Genomic DNA, 24,995 nt, shown 5'->3' on the forward strand with positions numbered 1-24,995 from the left:
GAACATAGAGGTCGGAATGGAGGAAAAAGTGGAGCCTGTAAAAGTGGAAATTGGACTGGAAATGATTCAAGAGGAAGATTTGGATTTTTCTTTATGGAAGGAGGGAGAAGTGGAAGAAATAGTTGCAAAAGCGGAAACTGGATCGGAAACAACTAAAGAAAATTTACAAGGATACAGAGAAGAGGCAGTGATGGACTTAACTGTGGCTTTGGGATGCAATTTTAAAGAAATACTTATAGAAATGGAAAATTATGGTATTGCATTTCAGGGGAAGCAGTTGGGGGATATTATTGCTTATTTCTAAAGAGTATCTTGTAATGAAATTATACAGGTTTTTTTTGTTTAAGATATCAAGGGATTAATTTTAAAGAATTCTTGGAGGAGGAAATGGGGTATATCGGTGGAATTGTGGAATTATATATATGGAAAATTATAGTATTGTATATCAAGGGAAGCAGTGGAGATACATTATTGTTTATTATCTTGTAATGAAATTACATAGGGTTTTGTTTAGAGAAAAAAAATCAATAATGATGGTTTAGATTAATAAAACTAATATATCCTTTTTTCTTATTATCTTAAAAGATCATAAATATTTGATTATGGCATTAATTGTAGGGGTGATGGTATATTATAGATAATTGTAGGGGCGATGGAATGTATTATATACAATTAATAAACTGAAGATATGGCAAAGTTTCTTGTATGATTAAGGGATTGGTGAGGATGGATCGGCTATATTTAAGATAGATTATACTAGCTTATATTTGATTTTTTTTATGAGTTAAAGTATGTTTATATTAGATTAGTTTATATTGGGTAGTCTTATATAGATTTGGGAAGACGCATGTTTAATCCTGTAATCAGTTCTGGGAAGTCTGGGGGGGTTAGGGGGGACGGGGGTGGGAGGGAGTATAGAAATAGAGTTAATAGTATAGACTTAAGGGGGAAGTAGGATACATTAAAATAATAATAGATTACTCATATGAATAACTGAATTAATTATATTGAAATAATTTGAATTGTATAAGTATGATTTTGTTTTGATTAATTGATGGCCTTGCCACCATGTTAAATAAAAACCAATAAAAATTTTGTTGGAAAAAAAAACATAGTTGAGGGCTATAAGGGCCATGGACAATAATGTAAGGCTGTACTGTGGAAAAGGTTTGTCTTCCTTCCCCTTTTTTCAGTTTGAACAAGTTTTGGGTCCACAATTAGTATGTATTTTGTATCTGAAACATGAAATAGGAATATGAACAGTTTGACACCAAATTTTAGCAGCATGATGACCAATGGGGCCAAAAGCACGGGGTTCAGGAGCCCCACATTCACTGAGTCACACCCCCCAATCTACTGTTTTTAAAGAAATCTTAAGGCAAAGAATACTATGAGCTATTACATCTGAATTCAGATCTGTCAACTCTTTCCAAGATGATGTTTATTGTAGTGATTTGTAAGAAGACTGGTTTGGGGGAGAGATTTTAAACATAATGATCCTAAATCATCCTTCCTGCATATAATATCCTCCTCGGCATTATTTGACAGAAAGCAAAAGATGCCAAGAATAATTTTAGCTATTGTGATGATCAGCTCTGTCTAAAGATACTCTGAATGTATCTACATGACATTATACCTTAGGATAGGAGGGGACATCCCTTCGGGGTATCAGCTTTTTGTTTTCATCCAGGAAACTGTATTTACAAGGGCAGTTGGTCCTGTGTAGAAAACAAAATCCAACACTCAGTATCTAAAGAAAACTTTTAAACTTTTCATTTAAACTCATAGGACACAATCAAAATGTTATTGGCTCTAAAGGTTAACTCCTGGAAAATTAATTTCCCCCTTTTCACAGCAAACAAACCAAACTGCTTTCCTCTGAATATCCCAAGAGATTTGTAAAGAAATGTAGCATTTGAAGATGTGTTTGCCAAACATGAAAGTGCATTTTAAGTATTTAGAAAAAAAACCCCAAAAGATATGCTGCAGGTGCAGGAACCTTTATTTATTTGAAGAAAACTTCTAAACATGCAGGTTACATTCAACAATCCTTATTCCCTACTTAGATGTATTTAGGATTATTATGCTAAAACATTTATTTCCTTATGTGGGGCACATTTTATACTATCCAACACCTGTAAATATTAACTGTGTGAGTTGAAATCCAATTCATACTTTTCAAGATGTAGAAATCTTTTCTCACACAATGTCAGTATCAGCAATATAATACTGAAGGATGTATACAAAGTGATGGCTCTTGATTAGAACTATGTACCAGTTTTTTAATTCATGAAAAAGGAACAACTGCAATCTTACAGAACCTTTCCTGCTAAATAGATAAACAAGACTGAATCTACCAAAATAGAAACAGAAAGTAGGAATAAACGCCTTGAAGATAAAGTTCTGTGTTATGCCCTTCCCAATTTTTCTTAAGCTATCCTTCTCAAAGATGGATGAGAACATTGTCCCGTTGTAAAACAGAAAGAAGATTTAAATTGGTTTTTATCTGGGTTCCATCTTGCCTTTTTCCCCAGTGGCAAAATACTTCAGTTTGATGTAACATATATGCCATGAATCACATTCAGCCATGGTGTAAAATAAAACCTAGTTCCATTTTTCTACTTCTTATTACAGTACAGTGGCATAATGATTGAGTTGCTAAACTAGGACTAAGATACCTGAATTCAATCCACCCTTAGCTGCAGAAACTCATTAGGTGACTTTGGGCCAATCTCAGCTGCCAATATCTCTCACAGGATTATTGTGGAAAAAACTCTATGAGGGAATACTGTTTATATTGCATTGAGCTCCAGAATGAAAGGCCAGATAGAAATCAGATGAAAGACAGACAGACAGATAGAAATCCTGATTTTATTCAAAAGGTGAATAAACTCAATATCTAAATAAGTCTAAATATAAAGAATGGTAAGTGATGCAATAAAAACACTTGCAAAGCTAGTAAGAAAAGGGCATATTCGGTTTCTTCCTTGTACTCTGCCTCTCATATTGCTATGAGGAAAAAAGTATACCACAAACAGCAACAGAAATTAAGTAATGTTGTGCACGTCTTTGGATGGTTGTTAAATTTGCTTGATAAATAGGAACTTCTTTTATCTCTCTTTTTAAATGTGCAGTAGCTGATATGGAGGATTCTACCACAGGACAATCTATTTCATTTGCAAACTAACCTCCTTTAATCCTCAGGTCAATTTGTATTCCTTGGTAGCTGATCACACAGCCATTTGCATCTCAATCATGTCCCAAACTGCAGTGGAGTTTGCATTCTGACTCACTGGGATTCCAGAGAGAGAGAGAGAGAGACTGTATGAATGGATATGGCAGTGAGGCACTGTTGAAAGGACTAATTCTGTCCTTGCTTTTGCCTTTTCCATAGCTAAATGTTGAGAATACTGCCAATAAGCGCCTGCTCTTATCTACTTCCCACTGGCTTCCCATTTGCCATGGAGTTTCCTCTGCACTGTGAAGTAACAAACATCTCCTTCTCTTTCATCAAAAGAGGGGAAAAAAGAAGGGGAGACCATTTATTCCCTATTTTTGTACAGTATGGCACAATCCTGATTGATGTCAGCAGTGTATTATCTCAGTAAATCCTTTTCTGGGTCAAAGGGAATTGGGAGACAAGGGCATGGCAAGTAGTTTGTTTAATTAGAAAAGGACACGCTGCCCATAAACCCAGGAAGGAAGCACACTGGAAGTGAAATCTCCCTGGATTGGGGAACTTCAAAAGTGCTGACAAAGCAGGGAGAGGTGGGTTTGGAGGACTTTATAGCGAGTCACCTATGGAATGCAACTCACTATAGAAGTAGCATATTTCCTACAGCTGGAAGACCTCTAGGTCTGTTGTACACATTGATTATTTTGCTTTTCATCAGATCACTGAGAAATGTATAATTATGGGAAAGGAAATTTATTGTATATTTATTGATTCTGAAGAATTATACGATAGTGAACAGGCCTACATTATAGAATGTTTTGCATAAGCATTGGAGGAGGTTGAGTGAGAATCAAATGTCAACCCTTGTAACCATCCATGCTCTTGGTTTTAATCTTTTATTTGTTTAGTTGTTAATATTAATTTTCATGCTTTTAATATTTTTAGGTCTATGTTTTTATACTACTAAAAACCACCCAGAATCACTTGAGATAGTGAGAGGGGCAGCATATATAAATTCAATAAATAAATAAATAAATAAACATGGAGTTGAAAACTGTGCATAAGAATAAATAGAAAGATTAGTAAATGGTCCAACATTGTGTATGAAGTAAAACAATGAGATGTGATGTTTTTATGGTTCTTAAATAGATTTAGGGATAAGCATATAAAGAAAGTGTGTAAGTATTACAGAGGTCTGTGTATTAGGGATCTGAATGTATTTATGCTTTTGTAAGCAGATGGTGCTTTACTGATGATTGACAACACAAAGATTTTGCAGCAAATGTTATATAGATTGCACAATGCAACAAGAAGTATAGATCTTAAAATAATTGCATCAGAAATCGCTGTAACTATGTTTGACAGAGCAAATAAAAAATAAAATTTATACATAAATAGTAAAAATCAAGAGAAAGGAGATGGATTTCTGTATTTTGATAAAATATTGAAGATGGGAAAATGGATGGAGGAATTTTAATATATGCAAATGCTGGCAGAAAATGCTTGGAAGAAATGCTTCTGAAAAGACCTGAACATGGTTGTGTACAACAGCATGCTTCTGCCCATTTTGTTATTTGTAGATGTGTGTTGGATATCTCAGGAAAAATGTTAAAAAGATGAATGCAGTGAAAGGATCGCTGTACTTAATAAACAGGAGGTAAAACAATAAGATTATCAGGAATGAATGTATGTTAACAAATGTGGCCAGTGCAAAAGTAGTATATTTTGAGGTGAATAAATGAGGATGAAATTGCAAAACAAATATATATGAATGAAGACTGAATGGACCAAGTGGAAGGGAAAGAAGAAGAAATTTTGGTTTGATTGAGTTGATTAAAATTTCAAAAAGTTGTAAAAAGCTAAAAGCACAAACTGCAAAGTATAATTGTGATGTAGTGATGTGGGAGAAGCAAGGATGGTTTTGCAAGGACAAAATGGTATGGAGACATATAGTGGATGGTAATGACATACAGTATGCTATTTTTAGTTACCTTATGCTTCCTTTCCTGTTTCCTTTTTAGTGCCTTCAAATTCTTTTGCTTATTATTTTTTTTACTCCTCATTGGTGCATTGCATAATATTGGTTATCCCAAATGGTAAATATCACTGCAGCAAAGTACCAAGTCATGCTGCTGCAGAAGCATGAAACTCTGTAATATCCCTTTTCAGGACAAAGAGCATATGCATGTCTATATGCACACAGAATTGATTATTTTATGAAATGAATATGGATGATTCATAGCAATGATCTAAGTTTGGTCTGAAGAACCAGGTTCAGATGCTAATACAAAAGCTATGTGTTTAAACTGAGATGGCTGTGGATGCTACCGAATATAACAGGGATCCCCAACTCCCAGTCTGTGGACTGGCACTGGTCTGTGGCATGCCAGCAACTGGACTGCGCAAACAAGCAAAGTCCCAACCGTGGGATGCAGGCAGCACATAAAACCACAACCCCTACAGTTCGTGGAAAAACGTCTCTCCATGGAACTGGTGCCCAAAAGGCTGAGGGCCACTGCTACATAATACAGCTTCTGAAGTTGCATCAAAAGTGCAGTCTTTTCAGGAATGAAGTGTGTGTGCAAGACAGAGGGGAAATATAGCTGATGTATTACAGTGGAAGGAAGAAACAACAGTGAACATAACAGTGTTCAGAAAAGTCTTTTTTGCAAGCTGGAAGTTATGAGTGTTGTCAAAGTGGAGTTTCATGGACAATGTAAAATCAGAAAAGGCACACTATCATGTATCCCAGCAATGAATAAGAAGGAGAGAGCAAAGACAGAGTATTAAAAGGGTTAGCAAACAGGGGCTCTGTGGGTTTGAATACTTGCTATTTTTTATGACCTAAGAAATATATTCCTACATGTGCTGAAAAATTAAATGTAATTCAAAGAAAGAGCACGGAAAGAAACCTTGAAATACCATTGTGAAGTAGCCAGTAGATTTAGAACTGTGTCCTAGCTGAGTGGTTTAAGTTTTGTTAAAGATATTAAGGTTTAACTGCATTCTTAGAGTATATACATTTTCCAATAAGACAAATGGCAATGAAGTGATGCAAGTAGAAAGAAAAGGTTTGGGGGGGTAACAAAGAGGAAACCCTTAAAATGTTTTGTTCAGAAGAACTCTACAAATATTGTCTTTAGTGAATTGTAAAATTCTGTAAAAAGAAGCACAAATACTAATGGAAGAACAGTTAAATGTAGTACAAACAGTCTCACCTCTTGATATATTTTTCCACAATTGACAATAGTGTAATTTAATATTTCCTTCACTTCTCTCCCCACGTGCCCCAGGTCATGATACATAAATCAGTCTGCATTTGAGATGCAGGTACAAAACAATTTCTTGACTAAGATTCAGAATAATTCCCTATTCATCTCCTTCCACAACAGTTTTAAATGTCTGTTTAGCTGCTCATGTACTTATTGTATGAGGAATGATGGCTACAGAACAGCCTGATGTTTTTAAATTCATCAAGTCTGCCATCTCAAGCAATGGTTGCTTCTGCTGTTGTTTTAATTACAATTCCAAACCTCCTAATACATCAGATTAGTTGACTGGCTTCTTCCGCAAAAAGGAAATAACTCATTTGGGGAGTTAAAATATAACATGCACATTCTCTCACAGTGCAAGAGGAGTTGCTGTGCATATATTGTGATGTTTTCTCAGATTACATTTTGTATCAGAGCAGGTCTACTTCTTGTAAGCGAGTCTGTTACCAAACTAATGTTTTTCTTGGCAAAAGAATTTTTTGTTCTCTGCATAAAACCAAGGGCAGAAGTCTTTATTACCGGATGGCTTAATGGAGGAAAACCAAGATGTTAATCTTTCCAAGAGTTATTTTTCCAGTTACTCTTTAACTATTAAGTGGCCATATGTTCTTAAAAAAAAACGAATGGATCTTGACTTTTTATCCATGCTGATTTAAAAAACACCAAGAAGCTTCATAATTTGTGAATAATGACCATTGAAAATGAGACCTTATTTGGTTTATTAGATGGCAGTCCTATGCACATTGACCTGGAAGTAAGCCCCACTCTTGATTTTAATCTTGCACGCTGCCCAGAGTCACTACTGAATGATGGGTAGCCATATAATTTACTTAAATAAATTTAAAAAACATGTTGAATTTTACCCATTTTTACTGATTCATTAGATTTATATCCCACCATTCCTCCAGAGCTCTACGCAGCATTAATTTAATACTGATTTATTTACTGTATTTATATTCTCACCTTTTCTCTGAGAGCATAAGTTAGCCTTCTTCCCTAATTTTGGTCCAACAATAATCTTGTGAAGTGGATTGGGCAGTGAATGGCCAAGCCACCTTGGGATTTCCATAGCTGAAACCTGGCTCTCCATGTCTGAGACTAAACTGACCATCACACTCTATCCTGGGTAGATTGGCTTCTAAATAAATTTTGCCAATGCAGAAGTGGCCATTCAGAAGTGCCTTTCTTCACAAGCAGCAAAACATAAAGCTTACCTGGTATTCCTTGCAGCCATTTCATCCCTCATCTTTTTTATGTCACTCTTACACTTTTCAATTTCCACTATTTTTAGTCCTTCCACTGTCAACAAAGTAAAACAATAGGAAGGTTACCATGGAGAAGCCGGACGGATCTCATTGTGGTAATTGAATAGAATTTCAAAAGCCACGAAACAGCATGCTGGTGATTCAGCAGCCCCTCAACCTGAAACCTGCTCCTCTACAGGCAGGTACTGCTAATAGAATCAATCATTCAAATAATACAACACTAAGAATAACATTAGAAGTAGCAGAAAAGCAGCTACATTACTATTGTAAGCCACAGCAGCAACATCCAGCCATTCTTCAGCTTCCTTGGACCATTTCTTAGAATAGGAATAAATGAAAGTAGCAAGCTGTGACCCTACTATATTAATACAAAGCACTATATAGTGACAATACTTTGTTGGGCTTCCATTTAGCATCCTGTTAAATGAAAAAAATGGTTCCATGATAGCTCTTTATAATAAGGTGACCAACCGTCCTCCTTTAGGGAGGACAGTCCTCCTTTGTAAGTTCTGTCCTCCCTCGAAAAGTGTCCTCCTACATGTCCTTCTTTTTGATATTTGAAGACTAATCTGCAGGCTTTTTTTCTCATAGAACGCTAAGAACAGCGTTCCGGCACCTTTTTTTGATGGTTTTTTTCAACTTTTGCATGAGCTGTGCTACTCCCCCTATTGGCTTTTGAAAGCCAATAGGAATTGCTGCTGAGCACACCAAAACACCCGGCTGGCAAACTTTGCACATGCAAGTTGTCTGCAGCGAAGGCGAATTGGCAGGAACTTTGCACCTCTCCCTGCTACCCAAGTACACCATCTCCTAGTTAGTTCCGAAGATACCTGGAAGAGACTGGAGTGGTAAGTTTCTCTTGATCTTCAGCTCTGCTAGGGCAATAATGGCTGCGAGCGCAAGAGGCAGGGGCAGTGGGGGTGCTGCGGGCGGGGGTGTGAGGGGTGGCAGCGGCAGGTTGCCCCCTGTGCTGTGGGAGCCGTGGGGCCCTCTCTACACAGGGCTGCGCAGGGTGGGCGGTGGTGCTGGCGGGGCGGCTGCAGGTGGGGTGTGTCGATGGCAGGATGCCCCCCGGGGCTGGAGCCGGCGTGGCTGGTGCCTTGGGAGCCGCGGGGCTTACTCTACATGGCGGGGCAGCAGTGCTGGCGGGGTGGCTGTGAGCGGGGGTGCGGCGGGCGGTTGACCTTCCATGGGCCAGCTTTTACAATATTTTTTTCTTCAATTTATTTGTGTCCTCCTTTTCATTGTAAAAAAGTTGGTCACCTTATTTATATAGAAGCACCAGCTGTGAGACTAAGCCCTGGATCAACTTTTTCTCAGCCTGGTGTCCTAACTAGCATATTAGGAAGATAGACAGAAAGCAATTCCAACTGGTTCTTTTAAGCAGTGGGAAGGAGGAGGAGGAGGAGGAGGGGGAGGGGGAGGAGGAGGAATGGATTATATCATTCAACATGTGATGACAGATATGAAATGATTACATGGAAAACTTCTAGCCAAAAAGCTGTAGTAGTAAATAGCATGTGCTCATAACACCACTTAAGAGTAAGAAAGAATATTCTTGGTACATTCTTGGTTCAGAATCACTTTATGAGGCCCTTTTCCTGTAACGATCCTCCCATACAAACTTGCTGGAACTAACTTTGCACTGGCATTTTAATGTTTATGAACTGCTCAGCAATAAATTGTCAGCCTGACTGGGACATTCATCACACCAGCATTGCATGTTTCCTGCGGGGCAGCACTGGCAACAAACCTCTGCAAACAAGTGGAACAATCTTTATTTTTAGTAGTTTTCAGATACTTCAAGTTCAGTCTCTACAGATAGGCATGGCTTCTTCTCACTTATCAATGGCCACTCATGTGTCTCAGGGACATATGTAAACTAGACACTTCAGATTTTCACTTGGGGATAAACAGGATGTGAGCATACACTGAATTAAAACTCACCAACAGTAATTTGAACTGAAACATTTGTGTTTCAGGTTCACCATATGGAAATACTAGTGGCTCCAAATTTCATTTGTGCAAAAACATACTGAAAACTCATAAAGAAAAACAGTTAATTGAAATCACTGAAGCTATTTAAGACAGAAAGTTTCAGTCCTTTGGGCTCCTTCTATATTTGTCTGTTTCAATAATAATTTTAATGAAATATTCATTCATTCCTGAATTCCATTTCATATTCTGTTTTTCTGCCATACTATTTGCATATGAATTTGAGTCGTTAAAGGAAAAATCCTCCCATCAGAACCTTGTTTTTCACCAAATTCTGATAGTTTTGTTTTTACAAGGCAGTAATTTGCAGACACAAAACTTTATTACATGTAGATTGTGAAAATGATAAAAGAAATTCCAATACTCAAAATTATCATTTTGAAGTATTATAATAGTTGATTTTTTGATGGCACATAATCAATCAAAAAGTGTTGATTACATAAGGGTCTTAACAAGGAGGCTATTAGATACATGTGAATTTGTTATACCACTTCTTTCTTAGTTTTAAAAAATGTATGTCAAGTGCAGGAAATCAGGAGTCCAGACAGTTCAAATAAATATATAGGTTTGTTGTATGCTAAATCTGAACTACTGTCAAAGCAAATTGGTGGAGATAAGAATCAATGGAATTCAAGGTGGGCTGGACTTAGATCTCTTATGGGTGCGAAGGGACTCAAGATTGATGACATGTTTGACCCTTTCCTTGGGCTCAACCTAGTCATCTCCCTCAATATACTTTCTACCTCCTACCCAAAGAACTATATTTTAAATATTCCTAATTTTGCACTTCTAGGATCCAAGATAAAGGTTTTTTTACAACTTTGGAATATTGCAGACTTCCTTCTCAGCAAATCTGCCACTGAATTTAGACAGTACTCACGTCACCTTTGAACATGGCCTTCATTTTGCTTTTCAGAGAAAGAATCACAATTAAAGGATCCTATCTAGAACTGCAGCAGACTTGTCAGGTTATTGAGAAGAATATTGAGAAGAATTACTGTACAGGATTAAAGATTTTATATTAACTTTCTGTACAAATGACGTAAGATGAGAATGAAGAATTTTAGACTTGAAAGGCTGCTTTTTCCCCTTCTCTTTCTCCAATACTATACTACACCCTGCCAAAAAGAAGGCACAAGGTACTGTATGTTCACAAAAAGATTAAAATCTCACATGGATGCAAATTTATTCTAGGCTTCAGCTTGTTAGAGAAAATCTCAAGCTTGGTTTTGAAGAACAGTTGCATAATATGCGCCCTGGTGCTTGGTGCTGCCCAGCTTTCAAATGCCATCTCTCAATATCGATTCTCCATCCAATTCCCAGTCCAATCAAATCTGAAGGCCAAGCAACGGGTGGAAACTAAGCAAGGAGAGAAGCAACCTAGAACTAAGGAGAAACCTCCTGACAGTTAGAACAATTAACCAGTGGAACAACCTGCCTCCAGAAGCGGTGAATGCTCCAACACTGGAAGTTTTTAAGAAGAGACTGGACAGCCATTTGTCCGAAATGGTATAGGGTTTCCTGCCTGAACAGGGGGTTGGACTAGATGACCTCCAAGGTCCCTTCCAATTTTACTATTATTATTATTATTATTATTATTATTATTATTATTATTATTATTATTATTATTATTATTATTATTATTATTAAATATTTCAGAGAAACTGAATGGATGTGGCTGCCCAAGATGATATTGCATCACATTCCTTGAAATGGTTGGCTCAATCCAAATTAGCCTCCCAGTTAGAAAAATATTTAACAACTTATATGCGTCAACATCAAAGAGGTTTTTTTTCTAAAGCTCATTTTGAACAATCTGATTTCATGATAAGATCTGAGAGATTTTATGGAACTCCATTTGGAGGAAGATTGTGTATCTGTGATGCACCAGCAGTTAAAGACATTGCACATATCCTCATTGATTGCAAACTGTATTCTGCAAAAAGGACTGGTTATTTAGAGTATTTAAAAACAACAAAAATATTGGGGCACCCAGGAGCAATTATGTTACTTTCTGCAGGGAATGAATCTGCATATCACTAATAAGGCCATAGTCTTTATATCAAAGGCCATTTTGAAGAGGACAGCTTGTTTAGATCTGACTATAGTGTGACAATTTATCAGAAATATGTCCTATTTTTTTTTGTATTTACTGGTATACATTTTATATATTTAATATGGTCAGATGATTAAACCAATAAAATTTCTATTCTGTTGTACTAGTAGAAAAAAAGAACTCACGTTCCACTCTCTTCTCCAGCATTGCCAGTTGATTAAATACTTCAGTTTTCAGTTCATCAATTTTAAATACCCTGGAGAGGAAATAACAACAGTCCCAAACTTAAGTAAGAAGATATGCATGAAAAACATAATATCTGTTGATGGGAAAATAAATACTGAAAGTCAGTATCTGAATGCACTGAAAGATACTTCAAAAAAAAAAAAACTACTAAAGGTGTCCAGTTACTATCTATTTCCCAGCTAAAGATCAGCTTTTGATATAAAAATCTTACATTCAACCTATGGATCCCCTCCTGTCCATAAAGGTTCCCCATTTAATTCAGATTAGAAGGAAAGATAAGGCTCCTTCATGAGTGACATGTAAAACAATTCTTCTCTGAAATAAATGGAGGAATCAGTATACATGTTAGGAGTGCTTTATTTGCTACATGTAAATATAAACTTATAGTGATATACAGTTTTACACTACTAGAATGGGCAACTGCACATCCATGTTTATTTAAATATAATAAACTGGCCATGATTTGGGCTAATTTTAACTTTATGAAATTGATTCAAGTTAAATGTATATTTTTCCTAAAACTTCATCTATAATGAAGATAATTCTCTTTTCTTTTTCAATATGAAGAAAGTGTATACATTACAACAGGGGAATGTTTCCTTAGCACTGGATTTAAAATGGCTTCATTTCAATCATGGGTGCATATTTTTGTAGCCTTCAACGAATAAATCTTATCCATTTTCCCACTCCAGACTACACTGTTTGAGAACTGCAAGGAAAGAAGGAAGGATGTACAATAGGGCTCTTCAGCACAGCACCATTTCTATTCCTAAACCACCAAAGCATTTTGAAACAAATCTTACGGTATTTTTCAATCTTGCTAGCTTTCAAATAACAAGTAGACCAATGTAAAAATTGCCATTCAGTCAGTGCCCTCTCTTCCAAGTTATGGTAGCTCCTAGAGTAAAAAAACTCCCCTCACTTCTGTCTCACCTAGAAAGCTAAAATACCACTCTGCTAGCCCTCTCCTCCATGTTTTCAATATATGTTACTGGCATTTTCTATATTAATTTGTATTCTACTTGTTATATACAAGCTCAAGGTGGCACAGATCATACTCTGTCCTGTTATTTTCCCTACAACAACCACCCTGTGGGATTGGTTAGGCTGGGGGTGACTTGCCCAGAATCATCCAGTAAGCTTATGCGGCTGTAGATGGATGAGAGTCTGGGCCTCCCCATTTCTAGTTCTGCACCTTTACCACTACAGCACACTAGCTTTTTTTTGTTCAGTTCAAAAAATCTGAGCTGTTGGTTTGAGGGGAAAGTTTTGTGGCTATCCAAATACCTCCTTTTTGCATATGACTGAAAACCAAGATGACGGTCTCACATAAGTTCTAGCTAACGGCCAGGGATTTTCCCACTAGGTACAGCCATGGTAGGGTAGGGCCTCAAATTGTACAGTTAAGTGGTGGCTCCCTGAAACCAGATGTTGGAATGTGAGTGAGAGGGGGCAAGTATCCAGGGACACTCTTTACACAAGCAAAGAAAATAGAGCTGTGCAAGTTCTTGCAGGAATTTAGAAACTGACTAGAACAGCGGTTCTCAACCTATGGGTCGCGACCCCATTTGGGGTCGATCAACCATTTCACGGGGGTCGCCAAGCAAGGCTGTCCGCCATTTTTTTCCCCTTTTCCGGCGGGTGCCTTACTTCCCTTGGGCTGGGCCAGCTGGTGGTCGGCCTGCTCCGTCTCTGCCGCTTGCCAGCTATGCCTCAGCCGGCGCAGGGGGCGGAACCACGCATGTGCGGCGCTCCCTGGCAGGGAAAGTCCTCGACTTATGACCGGTTGGGTAGTCCTCGACTTACGACTGGTTTAGTCCTCGACTTATGACCGGTTTAGTCCTCGACTTACGACCGGTTGGGGGTCGCGGCATTAAAAAGGTTGAGAACCACTGGACTAGAAGATCAGGTTTGCTGATTTGTTTGCCTATGAAATTGACTAGAGAAGCACCAAGTTCAAGTGAGGACAGGCAAGGTGAGGTAAAAGTTTCTGCAATTCTGGAAACGGCCTTGCCTCCAAGTTCCATGGAGCTCCAGGGTTGCAAGTTACACAATGAAATTGCAAATCAGCCCCAGGGCAGGAGTCCTCTGTGGAAGCTCCATAGTTTTTAAAATTATTGTATAGAAAAAGGGTTACCTTGAAAGTTGTTCAACCACCTGCTCCAGCAAATTCTGAAACAATTGTTCTTTCTCTATTAGAAATAAAATATAAAATTATAAGAAAAGTTGATATCATGAAAAAAGAAACCAGTTATATCCCACAATAGACTCTGACAAATAATGTCTTTTGAAAAGATTACAAGCTTTGTCATCCTAACTGTTTGTAAAATGGAAGAGATTAAAAATATATTACTCCAGTATTCCTTCTGTCCTGAGAACTAGAACAATGGATTTTGTACTGTCCTATTCATACCAGGAACTCACTAGGCCACAAGAAGCCATTGAATAGACTGGCAACTCCTTTCAGCGATGGGAGACTCAGTTTTAGTTTCAGATTCCCCCTCCCCTCCATTGTGACAAGTGAATTTTGCATGGCTGGAACATGGGAACGTCTATTCCATGGAATCTGAAGTTCTTTTGACGCTTAAGTAGGCACACTCTTGCACTGCAGTACATCCATTTTGTCTCAACTTTTTCAGAACTCGCTACAACAAAAGAAACAGAAGGAAAATACAAAGCCAAAGCATTTTGCTCACTGCTCTCCTCTGGTGGTAAATATATAATCTCCATGTATGTTTACTCACAGAGTAAGACCTTCAAAATAATAGCATGGAAAGGCCTTTTGTGATAGCGGTGGCCTCTCTGTGCGGGATGGCTCACTCGATGCCTAGTTTTTGATATTGTTTTATTACCAAATGCCTTAATTATATTCTCACATCTGAGACACGGTAGTTACATAATAAGGCCACTTCTAATATTGATTTATTGCATCTTTCAGACAGGTTTTATTTATCTTCCCCTTCTGATGTTGTCTGAAGTACCATATTGCACTGCCAGTTCTGTTAATTCTCAATTTTCCCAACCGAGTCACATTCATATATATTCCATAGTATGGAAATATTTTGCTATTACCTTCTGGGATGCATCTGCAACTCCTAGTTTAGTTACAATTCTGACATTTTCCTAGCAGTTTTCTCATCATGCCTGACCATGCTTACTTTTTCAAGATCAGTCAAGATTCCTTACAGCTAGTCCTTGAGTTACGACCACAATTGAGCCCGAAATTTATGTTGTTAAGTGAGACATTTGTTAAGTGAGTTTTGCCCCATTTTACAACTTTTCTTGCTGTAAGTTGTTAAGTGACGCACAGAAGTTCTTAAGTTAGTAATGCAGTTGTTAAGTGAATCTGGCTTCCCCATTGACTTTGCTTCTCAGAAGGCTGCAAAAGATGATCATATGACCCCTGGGACACTGCAACGGTCATAAATACGAGTCAGTTGCCAAGCATCTGAATTTTGATCATGTGACCATGAGGATGCTCCAAAAGTCATAAGTGTGAAAAACAGTTTTCCAGTGCTATTGTAATTTGAATGGTCACTAAATGAACTCTTGTAAGTCAAGGACTACCTATACATGCTCCCACCTGCTATGTAATGCTAAATAAGTTCAAGAATAATTGTCACAATGCCAATTCTACATTTTTACTCAAAGTACTGTGTTCCAAATCTCTTGTGTTGCTTAGTTCTTCACCTAGCTCTCTCAAAACTATATTTTCATCATCAGATTATTTTCAAAGCCAACAACTTTTCATAATGCTTCTTTTCCACTTTTTCTCTGCTATAAGCCTGCATTTGTTCCTTTTAGCAAAAGCATTGTATTTCACTTGGATTTGGCATCTTTAATAAATAATATTATTCATAGAGTATAAACTGCTATTTCATGGCTGCTATTTATTAGTGAAATGACAGAACTGATTTTTACTAGTCATTTAACTCTTTTTTCATAGGAGAACTAAAACCAAACTTGGTACAAGTTGTTGCATCTTTATATACAGCCTGAATTCAATGGAGCATAATACCCACAAACAATCATAAATACCATGAAAATTATAGCTATTAATAGTTCTCCTATGTATGGGAACTAGTTTAATTTGCCCAAAGTCCTTACTTCTGAATAACCAGCTCATCGGTGTTTTGGGGAGCTCAGTTACACCAATATAATTGAGCTGGTTACAGGGCCTGGGGACTAAAACATATAAAGAATGGTAGCAAGAATTGGGTAGTCTAGAGAAAAGAAGGACTGGAGTTGACATGATAGCACTGTTCCAGTATTTGAGGGGCTGCCACAAAGAAGAGGGGGTCAACTTATTTTCCAAAGCACCAGAAGGCAAGATGAAGAAACAATGGATGGAAACTGATCAAGGAGAGAAGCAACCTGGAATTAAGGAGAAACTTCCTAACAATGAGGACAATGAACCAGTGGAACAGCTTTCCCTCAGAAATTGTGGGTGCTCCATCACTGGAGGCTTTTAAGAAGAAACTGGACAGCCACTTGTCTGGAATAGTATAGGTCTCCTGCTTGAGCAGGGAGTTGGACTAGAAGACCTCCAAGGTCTTTTCCAACTCTGTTCTGTTATTAATTATTTTGGATGGTTATACAATGACCCTCTAATAATTCTGGAGAAAAATCTGTTACAATGTTCCACGATGCTGATATTCTCCAGTTTGCCCAATATAATTATGCCCACGTTGGCAATTTATTGTATACATTCCCTCAGTTTGATTTTAAGTTTGGAAAATATACAGTAATTGTATTAGAGGTTAGCAGTCATTCTGTCTTGTCTACCACTCCAAATCTGACACTGATTTTTTCTCACCACGAGCAGCATCGTTTAGCCCATTTCTTGATGGGGTATAGACTCTGTTCTTGTTACAAAAACAGTACATCAGTCAACAAAGTTATTCTCCTAGGCAGGATTTACTGCATAGTGAGGGAATCTGTTCTGTTCATGTACATCATCAGTAGAAAGAGTTATTTCTTCTAAAATGTATTGATTCTTCCTCTTACATCTCATTTTGTAGAATCTACTGGAAATATTACTCTAAAACCGATACAGAAGGGTGCTTCCATATCTGATGTTGCATCGGGCCCTCTCATTCCTTAAACAATCCTGAAAATAATATTTCATCTATTTATCCTTATGTGACAGAATTTTTCAAAAAAATCAAGCCCAATGCAACTGTCACTGTTCAGGTTTTTGAAGTTATTGCCACAATATTCAAATGCACAGATTTTGCTGGTAGTGTTAAAAGTTTCCAGTACAGCTATTTTGGGGTGATTATCTTAAAAAGTTATATGGCTAAGAGTGTCTGATGCAGCATTTTAACATACATAAAACCTTTAAAAGATGTATATATATTGAGATAGAATGAGGATATCTGGAGATGGTTACGGGAAACCAATTGAAGTGCTGCTTTTAAAAAAAATAGTTTTATGACTTATGTTTTATACTTAATTTTATTGTTGTGAACTGCCCAGAAGTGTTTAAGGTGGGTGGCTATACAATATTTTAAACAAACAAACAAACAAACAAAATAAATTTATTGAAATCTGCCAAAAAGACAATCTGGCCCTATATATCTACCCAGCATTAGCTGGGACTACAGAAAATCCAGGTTTATTCCTAAAGTGGAGAAAAGCAGTATACTAGATTTCCGATATACAAAAGTTCAGGCTATTTCTGAACCCCTGCAGTAATACAAATTGATCTTTATTTAACTGTTGCAGTTAAATAAACTGTTGGAAGTGATATTTCAGAATATTTTGTGCATTTTCTTATTCATCAGGGTTTGAGGAATCAAGAAAAGTCACAGACCAAAGGTGTTAATAAACTGTCTCCAATAGTGGCTTGCCAGATGATCTGGGAAACTTAACAGAAACTGCTGAAGCCAATTATTTAGTAGTAAAAATAAATCTGTGGTTCCTACATATTGTTCACAGATGAATAAACATTCCCTCAAGTTAAACTCACTTCCTGGTGATTTAATAGACACATCCATGATTTGCCACTGTCATTTTAAATGATGTTCCTTCCACTTTCCTAATCTAGCCTACAGCTCTGAGATTCCAATTGTTTTTTTCTTTTCTTTAAAGAAAATGTGGCATGTGCTATAAAACAATTCAGTCTGTAATGTTAACAGCCACAATGCATGAACTTAATGTAAAGACAAAATTACGTGTGTGCATGTGTGTGCATGTGAGCATTGCTTTTAAACACTAGGATTTGAATACAAGGTCCTTATATAAAGACAAAATTAATAGCCATTTTTCTGTGTATTTCATAAATACATGTATTTTAGATTTTCTGCAAGTTGGGAACCCTTAAAACATAATACTTCAGATTAATCAAATTATGGATCAGTACCGATATATACACATTATCTTTAGCAACGCATTTTCCATGAAAAGTTACTATTTTAAATACAGTAACTGTAATATTTAGACCTACTATCACGAAGCAAGAAATACTATTATGCAGAAATTGTTGAAATCAATAAATAACTAAATGCTTACGTGAGGAGTTAAACTCATTGATTATGTACTTTAAAGCATGCGTTCATTCAAACTCATTTTCTGATATATACTGTATATATAAAATATAATATATTATTATCTTTCCAAGTTAGCATTTTTGCAAAGATTCATCTGTGATGATGAATGTGAAGAATCATAGAAAGGTTTAAGCTAAAGCAAAACTTCTGAATAGATTCATCCTGTGCAAGAGATTGGTTATTTACTGTATTTCAACAAAGCAAAACAAAATAATAAACAGCAAGATTAGCTCAAGCAAATGGCTTTCATCTATTCAAAAAGAAAGCAGTTCCCTACTTTTGTTAGCAATCCAAGAACTGAACCAGAACAAGAAGTGCTTTTAATTAAAAGTAGCATAAAAGATTTCTTTCTGCTTACCATCCACCAGACACAGAACGATATAAAAGGCCAAACCAAGAATAAATTGTATCCCACATTCACTGCTTTTCAGTATTTGGCACTGCCTGAAGCTTACATGAGCATGACCAAGTCCTATAAAAACAATCCAGTTTAAAAAAAAGGGGGGGGGGAGGGGGAATCCCTGCCCTAGATATTGTACTTTCTGTCCCTCTCATTTTCTAAATTTACGTGCAAAGCTTAAAGTTATTTACCCACAAGGTACGTGCATTGAATTAAATGAGACTTACTCCTAGGTAAATATATGTAGCCTTAGTCCTAGGACAATCTAATCCAGGGAACAGTCAACTGCAGCCTGATGTTTATAGATGTAATAAAACAGCGAGGACGTATGTTTTTATAACCCAACAGCACAGTAAAGATATACAGCTAGCAGTTCCTCTTGTCTTAAAGAGACAAAGGTCTCTTTTCCTGAATCCACATTAACTATTTATGCAATTCCAGGGTCCCAAGTTATCAGAAACTGTGAAACAGAGAAGTTTCAACTAGTGAAATTTGCAAAGTGTTCTACAAACTTGCCCACGACTGCTTGAAGACTTCTAGGTATTGCCAAGTTTTTCCTCTTCTTTTCCCTGGTGGATTTGCCATGTAACCTTCAAGGAGAGTTCAGTAGCTGAAAGTTTCCTCCTCACTGCCTGCTAAGGAACCGTTTGACCATTGTATCTCTCCTATTAAATCCACAGGATCTCTGCCATAAAAAGTTGGCAACTTCAGTAAAGGAAGGCATCATTTCCCCCCCAACTCGTAGCTGGAAAATTGCTGTGATTTGTCAGAAGACCCATAATAGTAGACATATCAAATATCAAAATATCAAAATTCACGTCAACACACACTTGTATTTTTCCTATTGCACCTTTCCACCTTCTTGTCATTTTTCATGCTGTAAAAGGAGTCATAAGTAGCTGGGGGGAAGAAGAGAGTCCTCTACTTTTTGATCATGCTTCCACCAATAGCCAAACAACTGTAGGCTATGCTTCTTTCTATTGGGAGTCGGTTAAAATTAGCAAGGAAAAAAAATCAATCTTTTCTTGTTCACTGCTTTTTTGAGAAGCAGAGATCAAGTCATCTAGTGGCTGACTCGACGAGGTCCCACTCGTCATCTTCAGGCTGGGGTCTTCGGCTTCGTGCTTGTGCGAGCAAAGTGTGATCGGAGCTGCCGCCTCTCTTACACGGGAAAAGACCTGAATATGCCAAGACCTGCATACCTGTACCCGTGAAAATCTACGAAAACAAATATATATAAGTTTTAAGATAATTATGGACATATATATATGTCTGGATGGGGAGGAACAGGCTTCGACTCAACCCATCCAAGACCGAGTGGCTGTGGTTTCCGGCGTCACGACATAGCCAGTTGGCTCCATCTCTGGCTATCGGGGGCGAGTCATTAGCTCCAGCGGAGAGGGCCCGCAACCTGGGCGTCCTCCTGGATGCTCGGCTGTCTTTAGACGATCATGTGACGGCCGTGGCCAGGGGGGCTTTTCATCAGGCTTGCCTGATACGCCAGTTGCGCCCCTTTCTGGATCGTGACGCCCTACGCATGGTCACTCAAGCCCTCATTGTTTTCCACCTGGACTATTGCAACGCTCTCTACATGGGGCTCCCCTTGAGGTGCACCTGGAGGCTCCAGCTAGTTCAGAATGCGGCCGCATGGGGGATGGTAAAATAGGGCAAAACTCACTTAACAAATGACTCACTTAACAACAAAAAAATTTGGGCTCAATTGTGGTCGTACGTCAAGGACTACCCGTATGGAAGCAATGGTGGGAAATCTTGAAAGGGTTACAAATGGGAGACACTGATGTCTGGGACCCACTAATAAGGAAGAGCATTGCAGTACTCTCCAAAAGGGCTATGTGACTGTAAACATTTAGAAAAGCATATATCGCAGGAGTAGCAGTTAAAGGATATCCACTGTTGTTTCTAGATAATGCTTTTATTCTGGAGTCAGCTAGATGGAATATAATCAATCCATCAGCCAATATATTTCCAGATAACAGTGTGATCAGATTGTAGGTCAACCACGCACCCTATCCTATATGAATAAATGGTGAGAGGCATTACAGTACAGGTAGTCCTCAACTTACAACAGTTCATTTAGTGACTGTTCAAAGTTACAACAGAACTTGAAAATGTGACTTATGACCATTTTTCACAGTTACAACCTTTGCAGCATTCCCCATGATCATGTGATCCAAAATTCAGAGGTTTGGCAATTGGTTCATACTTATGACCGTTGCTGTGTCCTGGGGGTCATGTGATCACCTTTTGCGACCTTCTGACAAGCAAAGTCAATGTGGAAGCCAGATTCATTTAGCAATCAACTTATTGACTTATCAAGTGCAGTGATTCACTTAATAACTGTGCCAAGAAAAGTCATAAAACGGGACAAAACTCACTTAACAACAGAAATGTGGGGCTCAATTGTGGCCATAAATTGAGGACTACCCGTACTTCAAAATTTCCAAGCAGAGACATTTCCCCATGTTATCCAAGAAAAGTCACTGTGATCCTTCTGAGTTTTGGAGAAAGATTCAGAAAAAATGTTTTCAGCCTCCCTCAGTTGGTGACTTCTAGATGTGTTGGGAATTTCCAACAATTTCTTTCCTGATTTTTTCCTCTGGGAAAAAATTGAACAGTGAATTCATTTTTGATGGATGGATGGATGGATGGATGGATGGATGGATGGATGGATGGATAGATAGATAGATAGATAATCTCTGTCATTATTGAAAATATATCAGCACGAAAGGTAATTTTCTCTAGATAAAAATATTCTAGATGTAACAATAAGAAAATTCTCCTATCAGAAAGGTATACCTGAAATGTGTAAGAAAACTTAGTTTAAAAATGTATTGGAAATCAGTGAATCTGCTGCAAAGGATGGGTTGCCTGAGCTGTGTAAAACTGCCTGCTATATTATGAACTTTCATCAGACATTTCCAAAGATAACCCATAGAGTGCCAGGCTACAAATATTTCTTAGAGCGATTAAGGTATTATTATCCTACGTAGCTGTGGAAATATCTGTGGAAAAATTGTAGTCCTGTTGCACTTGCAAACTTTCATAATAAAAATCCACAGACAGCAAGCAGTAATTTTCCATGTATAATTTCTTGTTATCAGTATCATCCGATCTGTGGCCCAGTAAGAGGGAAAGTGGATGTTTTTATAACCTTTTGGTTCAGAGTGAGAATTTATAACCAACTATGATAGTGTTCAAAGCATTATTAGGGAAAACAAGTAGTGATCCTGCTAGGCGATCCCTTGTGCAAAAGTAACTTGCTGTGCCAAAGTATCTGTTTAGGCCACTCTTTGGATTAAGAACCAGTGGTTTTTTTTCTAAAAAAAAAAAAAAAAAGGTGCCGGAACTCACACCGATCATACAACCCGCCTTGCCTACCCTACAAGGTTCCATCCCAAAAAGGTGCCAGAACTCCGTTCTGGGTGTTCTATGAGAAAAAAAAGCCCTGTTAAGAACTATCCCACTCACTATATCCTGAAGAAGGTGACAAACAACACATGATTTCCATGCAAACCTTTTCTCTACTTCTGTTCACTCAAGTATGCACGGTGATTTTCTCATGGTTGGGGAACCACAGTTGTAGGTCCCCCCACCACCATAAAATATCAAGATTAAAGTATGCCACATTCTCAAAAGTAATGTATTTTTATTGTTGGGGTTGTTTTGCAAACCTAGGGGTTAGGGATAGAAACAGGATTCTTTCCCTCACCCTTCAGTATCCTAGAGAAAAATGCAGAAATTACTAATTGATAACAGATGTGGGGGTAAAACCCAGGTTTTCCCTCTGGCTGCCTTGGATTCAGTCATTCTTGATCTGTAATGCACTCTCTAAGGTCCCTAGCCTGACGTCAATGGGAGCCCTTCCCAGGATGAGTACATGATATTCCACAGGGGCTCATGCTGTGGATGCAACACCTGCAGTGTGGGAACAAAGTAGTTTATTTGACCTCTTTTGCTTAAGTCACATTATCTCAGCCTTCAGATTTGGCCAGGAAACCAGTGGATGCAGATGCAACAAACAAAAGTCTATTTTGCTGTTCATGAATGCAGGCTGCTACAATCAGAGCAGGATCTATATGAAAACATGCACACGTTTTAATTCCCTGCACCTTCATTTTAAAAGATTAAGGGAAATTATTTGAGGGGGGAGGGAGCTGAAGGCATCAGAGAACTGTTAGTAATATCAGAGAATCCCTTGTTAGATGGCTTGCCGTGGCTTCCTGCCTGTGCAGCCATATTTGTCATGCAAAATGCCAGGAAAGATCACAATAAAGGAAATATTTAAACAGCACAATGCAGATATTTATGATCATGAAAAATCATTGTATTCTTGAACTGTCTTACTTGAGTCAATAGGATAGGATTGTGCATAAGTATCAGAAAGAAAAATATATGCCCTTATTTCATTTTCCATATTTATGCACTATAGTGGTAATTTTCTATGCTTAGGGTGATCAGATGGAGAGGAAGACCAGACTGGGTTTGGATTTTTTTTTTTTTTCTTGGATAGTATTTGGAAAGGGAATCTGGGCGAGTGTTATCTTTTGCACAAATGAGACAACCCCTGCAGAAATTGTTTTTGAACAATTTCTCAATCAAGGATCAGAAACTTGTCTTAGGGTTGTTTAATTTTATAAGGACCTTGGCCTAATTTCTAGACATCTGTGTCAGAGCTCAAGTCAAACAAAGCAAGTGTTTGAAAAAGAAGATGAAAAGATAAAGATAATCAGATAAATAATAGGTAGGTTCACTCACATGTTGAAGTCCAGCCCACAGCTCTTGTTTCACCTTTGACTGTGTGTTTAGCAGCTGATGTGTGGTAAGCATTGTGGAGCAGGACTAGAAGTCCGTGTCTTTATCTTCTTCCACTTCTCCCTCACCCTTCCCAAGGAAGTGAGATAATTCAGATGTTCCCACCCACATGTAAAATGCTTGTCATTTTGAAAGACAGAGCCGGATTCGTAACAGTGATACTGAATGTGGAGCCACAGAAGGCTTAGGGAATTTAGAAGTTATTTAGATATACAGCTTCAGCTATTGTCAGCATGAATGTAAATAACACACAATAAGTATCCCATGATATTCCTTCAAAGGAAACTAGACCATGGAAGTGCTGGAACATTTGAATCTTTCTCTCCAGTTAGAGAACTGCACATTAACAATATTTGCTTGAATCTGTCCTGAAGTGCTGGCTGAACTACTCTCAACTCATCTTGGAACTGGCTCAAGTACTTATTTTTCTTGAATTCTAATGAAAAAAAGCCATCTATTCTCTCAAGAGCGCCGTCTTAGCTAAGGATGTTGACATATAAGTAGTGCTCCATGGGTAGCTGTATTGTAATAAATTGTCCCAGGGAAGCATAAACTCTCAGCGCTAGATATCTAAAAATCCAAGAGCCCTCTCTTGTCCCCAAAACATCTGGGAACAAAAAAGTGGTTTAGATCTGGAAACAAGCATTGGCCACAAGGTCCATCAGCAAGAATTGTGTGGGAGAATGACATAATTAGATTATTAGGAAAAGGCAATATGGCAAAGTGATTTGCCCCAACAGCTCAGCAATCAATGAAAGTTTAATTAAGAGTAAAGGATTCCTATCAGTGTCAATTTTACAGCAACAATCAGGAAAGAAGCCAATGAAACAGTTCTTGATTTTTTCCCCCTCAGCAGCACAGCTGTGATTACACTCAGGCTTTTCTAGGCCAAAGCATTAGGAAAAAGGATTTGCTGCCAGAAGAACACTGTCACGACATACTTAAACAACATAGTCTTGGTGGCACATTATAAGTTTGGCATAAAAGTGATAGGGCGTATCCTTAATATTCAACCAACTCCTTGGGATTCTTCTGAAGCCGTATTTACCAACCTGATAAATTGGCTTGTATTTTATATGAACCTCATCCTAGGGCAGCTGTATAAATCTGTGCTGATCCAACATTCCTTGTCATGTCCCTGGAGAGCACTTTTGTTTGTTTTGTTCCTGACAGTAAGTACATCTCTAAGTACCTTGTATCAT

The 24,995-nt window shown here is 37.8% G+C and overlaps 1 protein-coding gene across 1 annotated transcript in view; it reads right to left on the minus strand.

Moving 5' to 3' along the window:
• PDE9A (phosphodiesterase 9A) overlaps positions 1-14,195 on the minus strand; it is a 39,632-nt gene extending 25,437 nt beyond the window's left edge. Inside the window, exons 1-4 of the mRNA XM_015826184.1 lie at positions 14,147-14,195; positions 11,949-12,019; positions 7,662-7,746; positions 1,637-1,718 (exon numbers count right to left, since the gene is read on the minus strand). Coding sequence (XP_015681670.1) covers positions 1,637-1,718; positions 7,662-7,746; positions 11,949-11,970 — 189 coding nt within the window. The 5' untranslated portion in view covers positions 11,971-12,019; positions 14,147-14,195. The remainder of the gene's footprint in view (positions 1-1,636; positions 1,719-7,661; positions 7,747-11,948; positions 12,020-14,146) is intronic.
• Between the last annotated feature and the right edge of the window lie 10,800 nt (positions 14,196-24,995).

This window comes from Protobothrops mucrosquamatus, unplaced genomic scaffold (genome assembly GCF_001527695.2).
Source record: "Protobothrops mucrosquamatus isolate PMUCROS unplaced genomic scaffold, P.Mucros_1.0 scaffold2997, whole genome shotgun sequence".
Lineage (NCBI taxonomy): Eukaryota > Metazoa > Chordata > Lepidosauria > Squamata > Viperidae > Protobothrops > Protobothrops mucrosquamatus.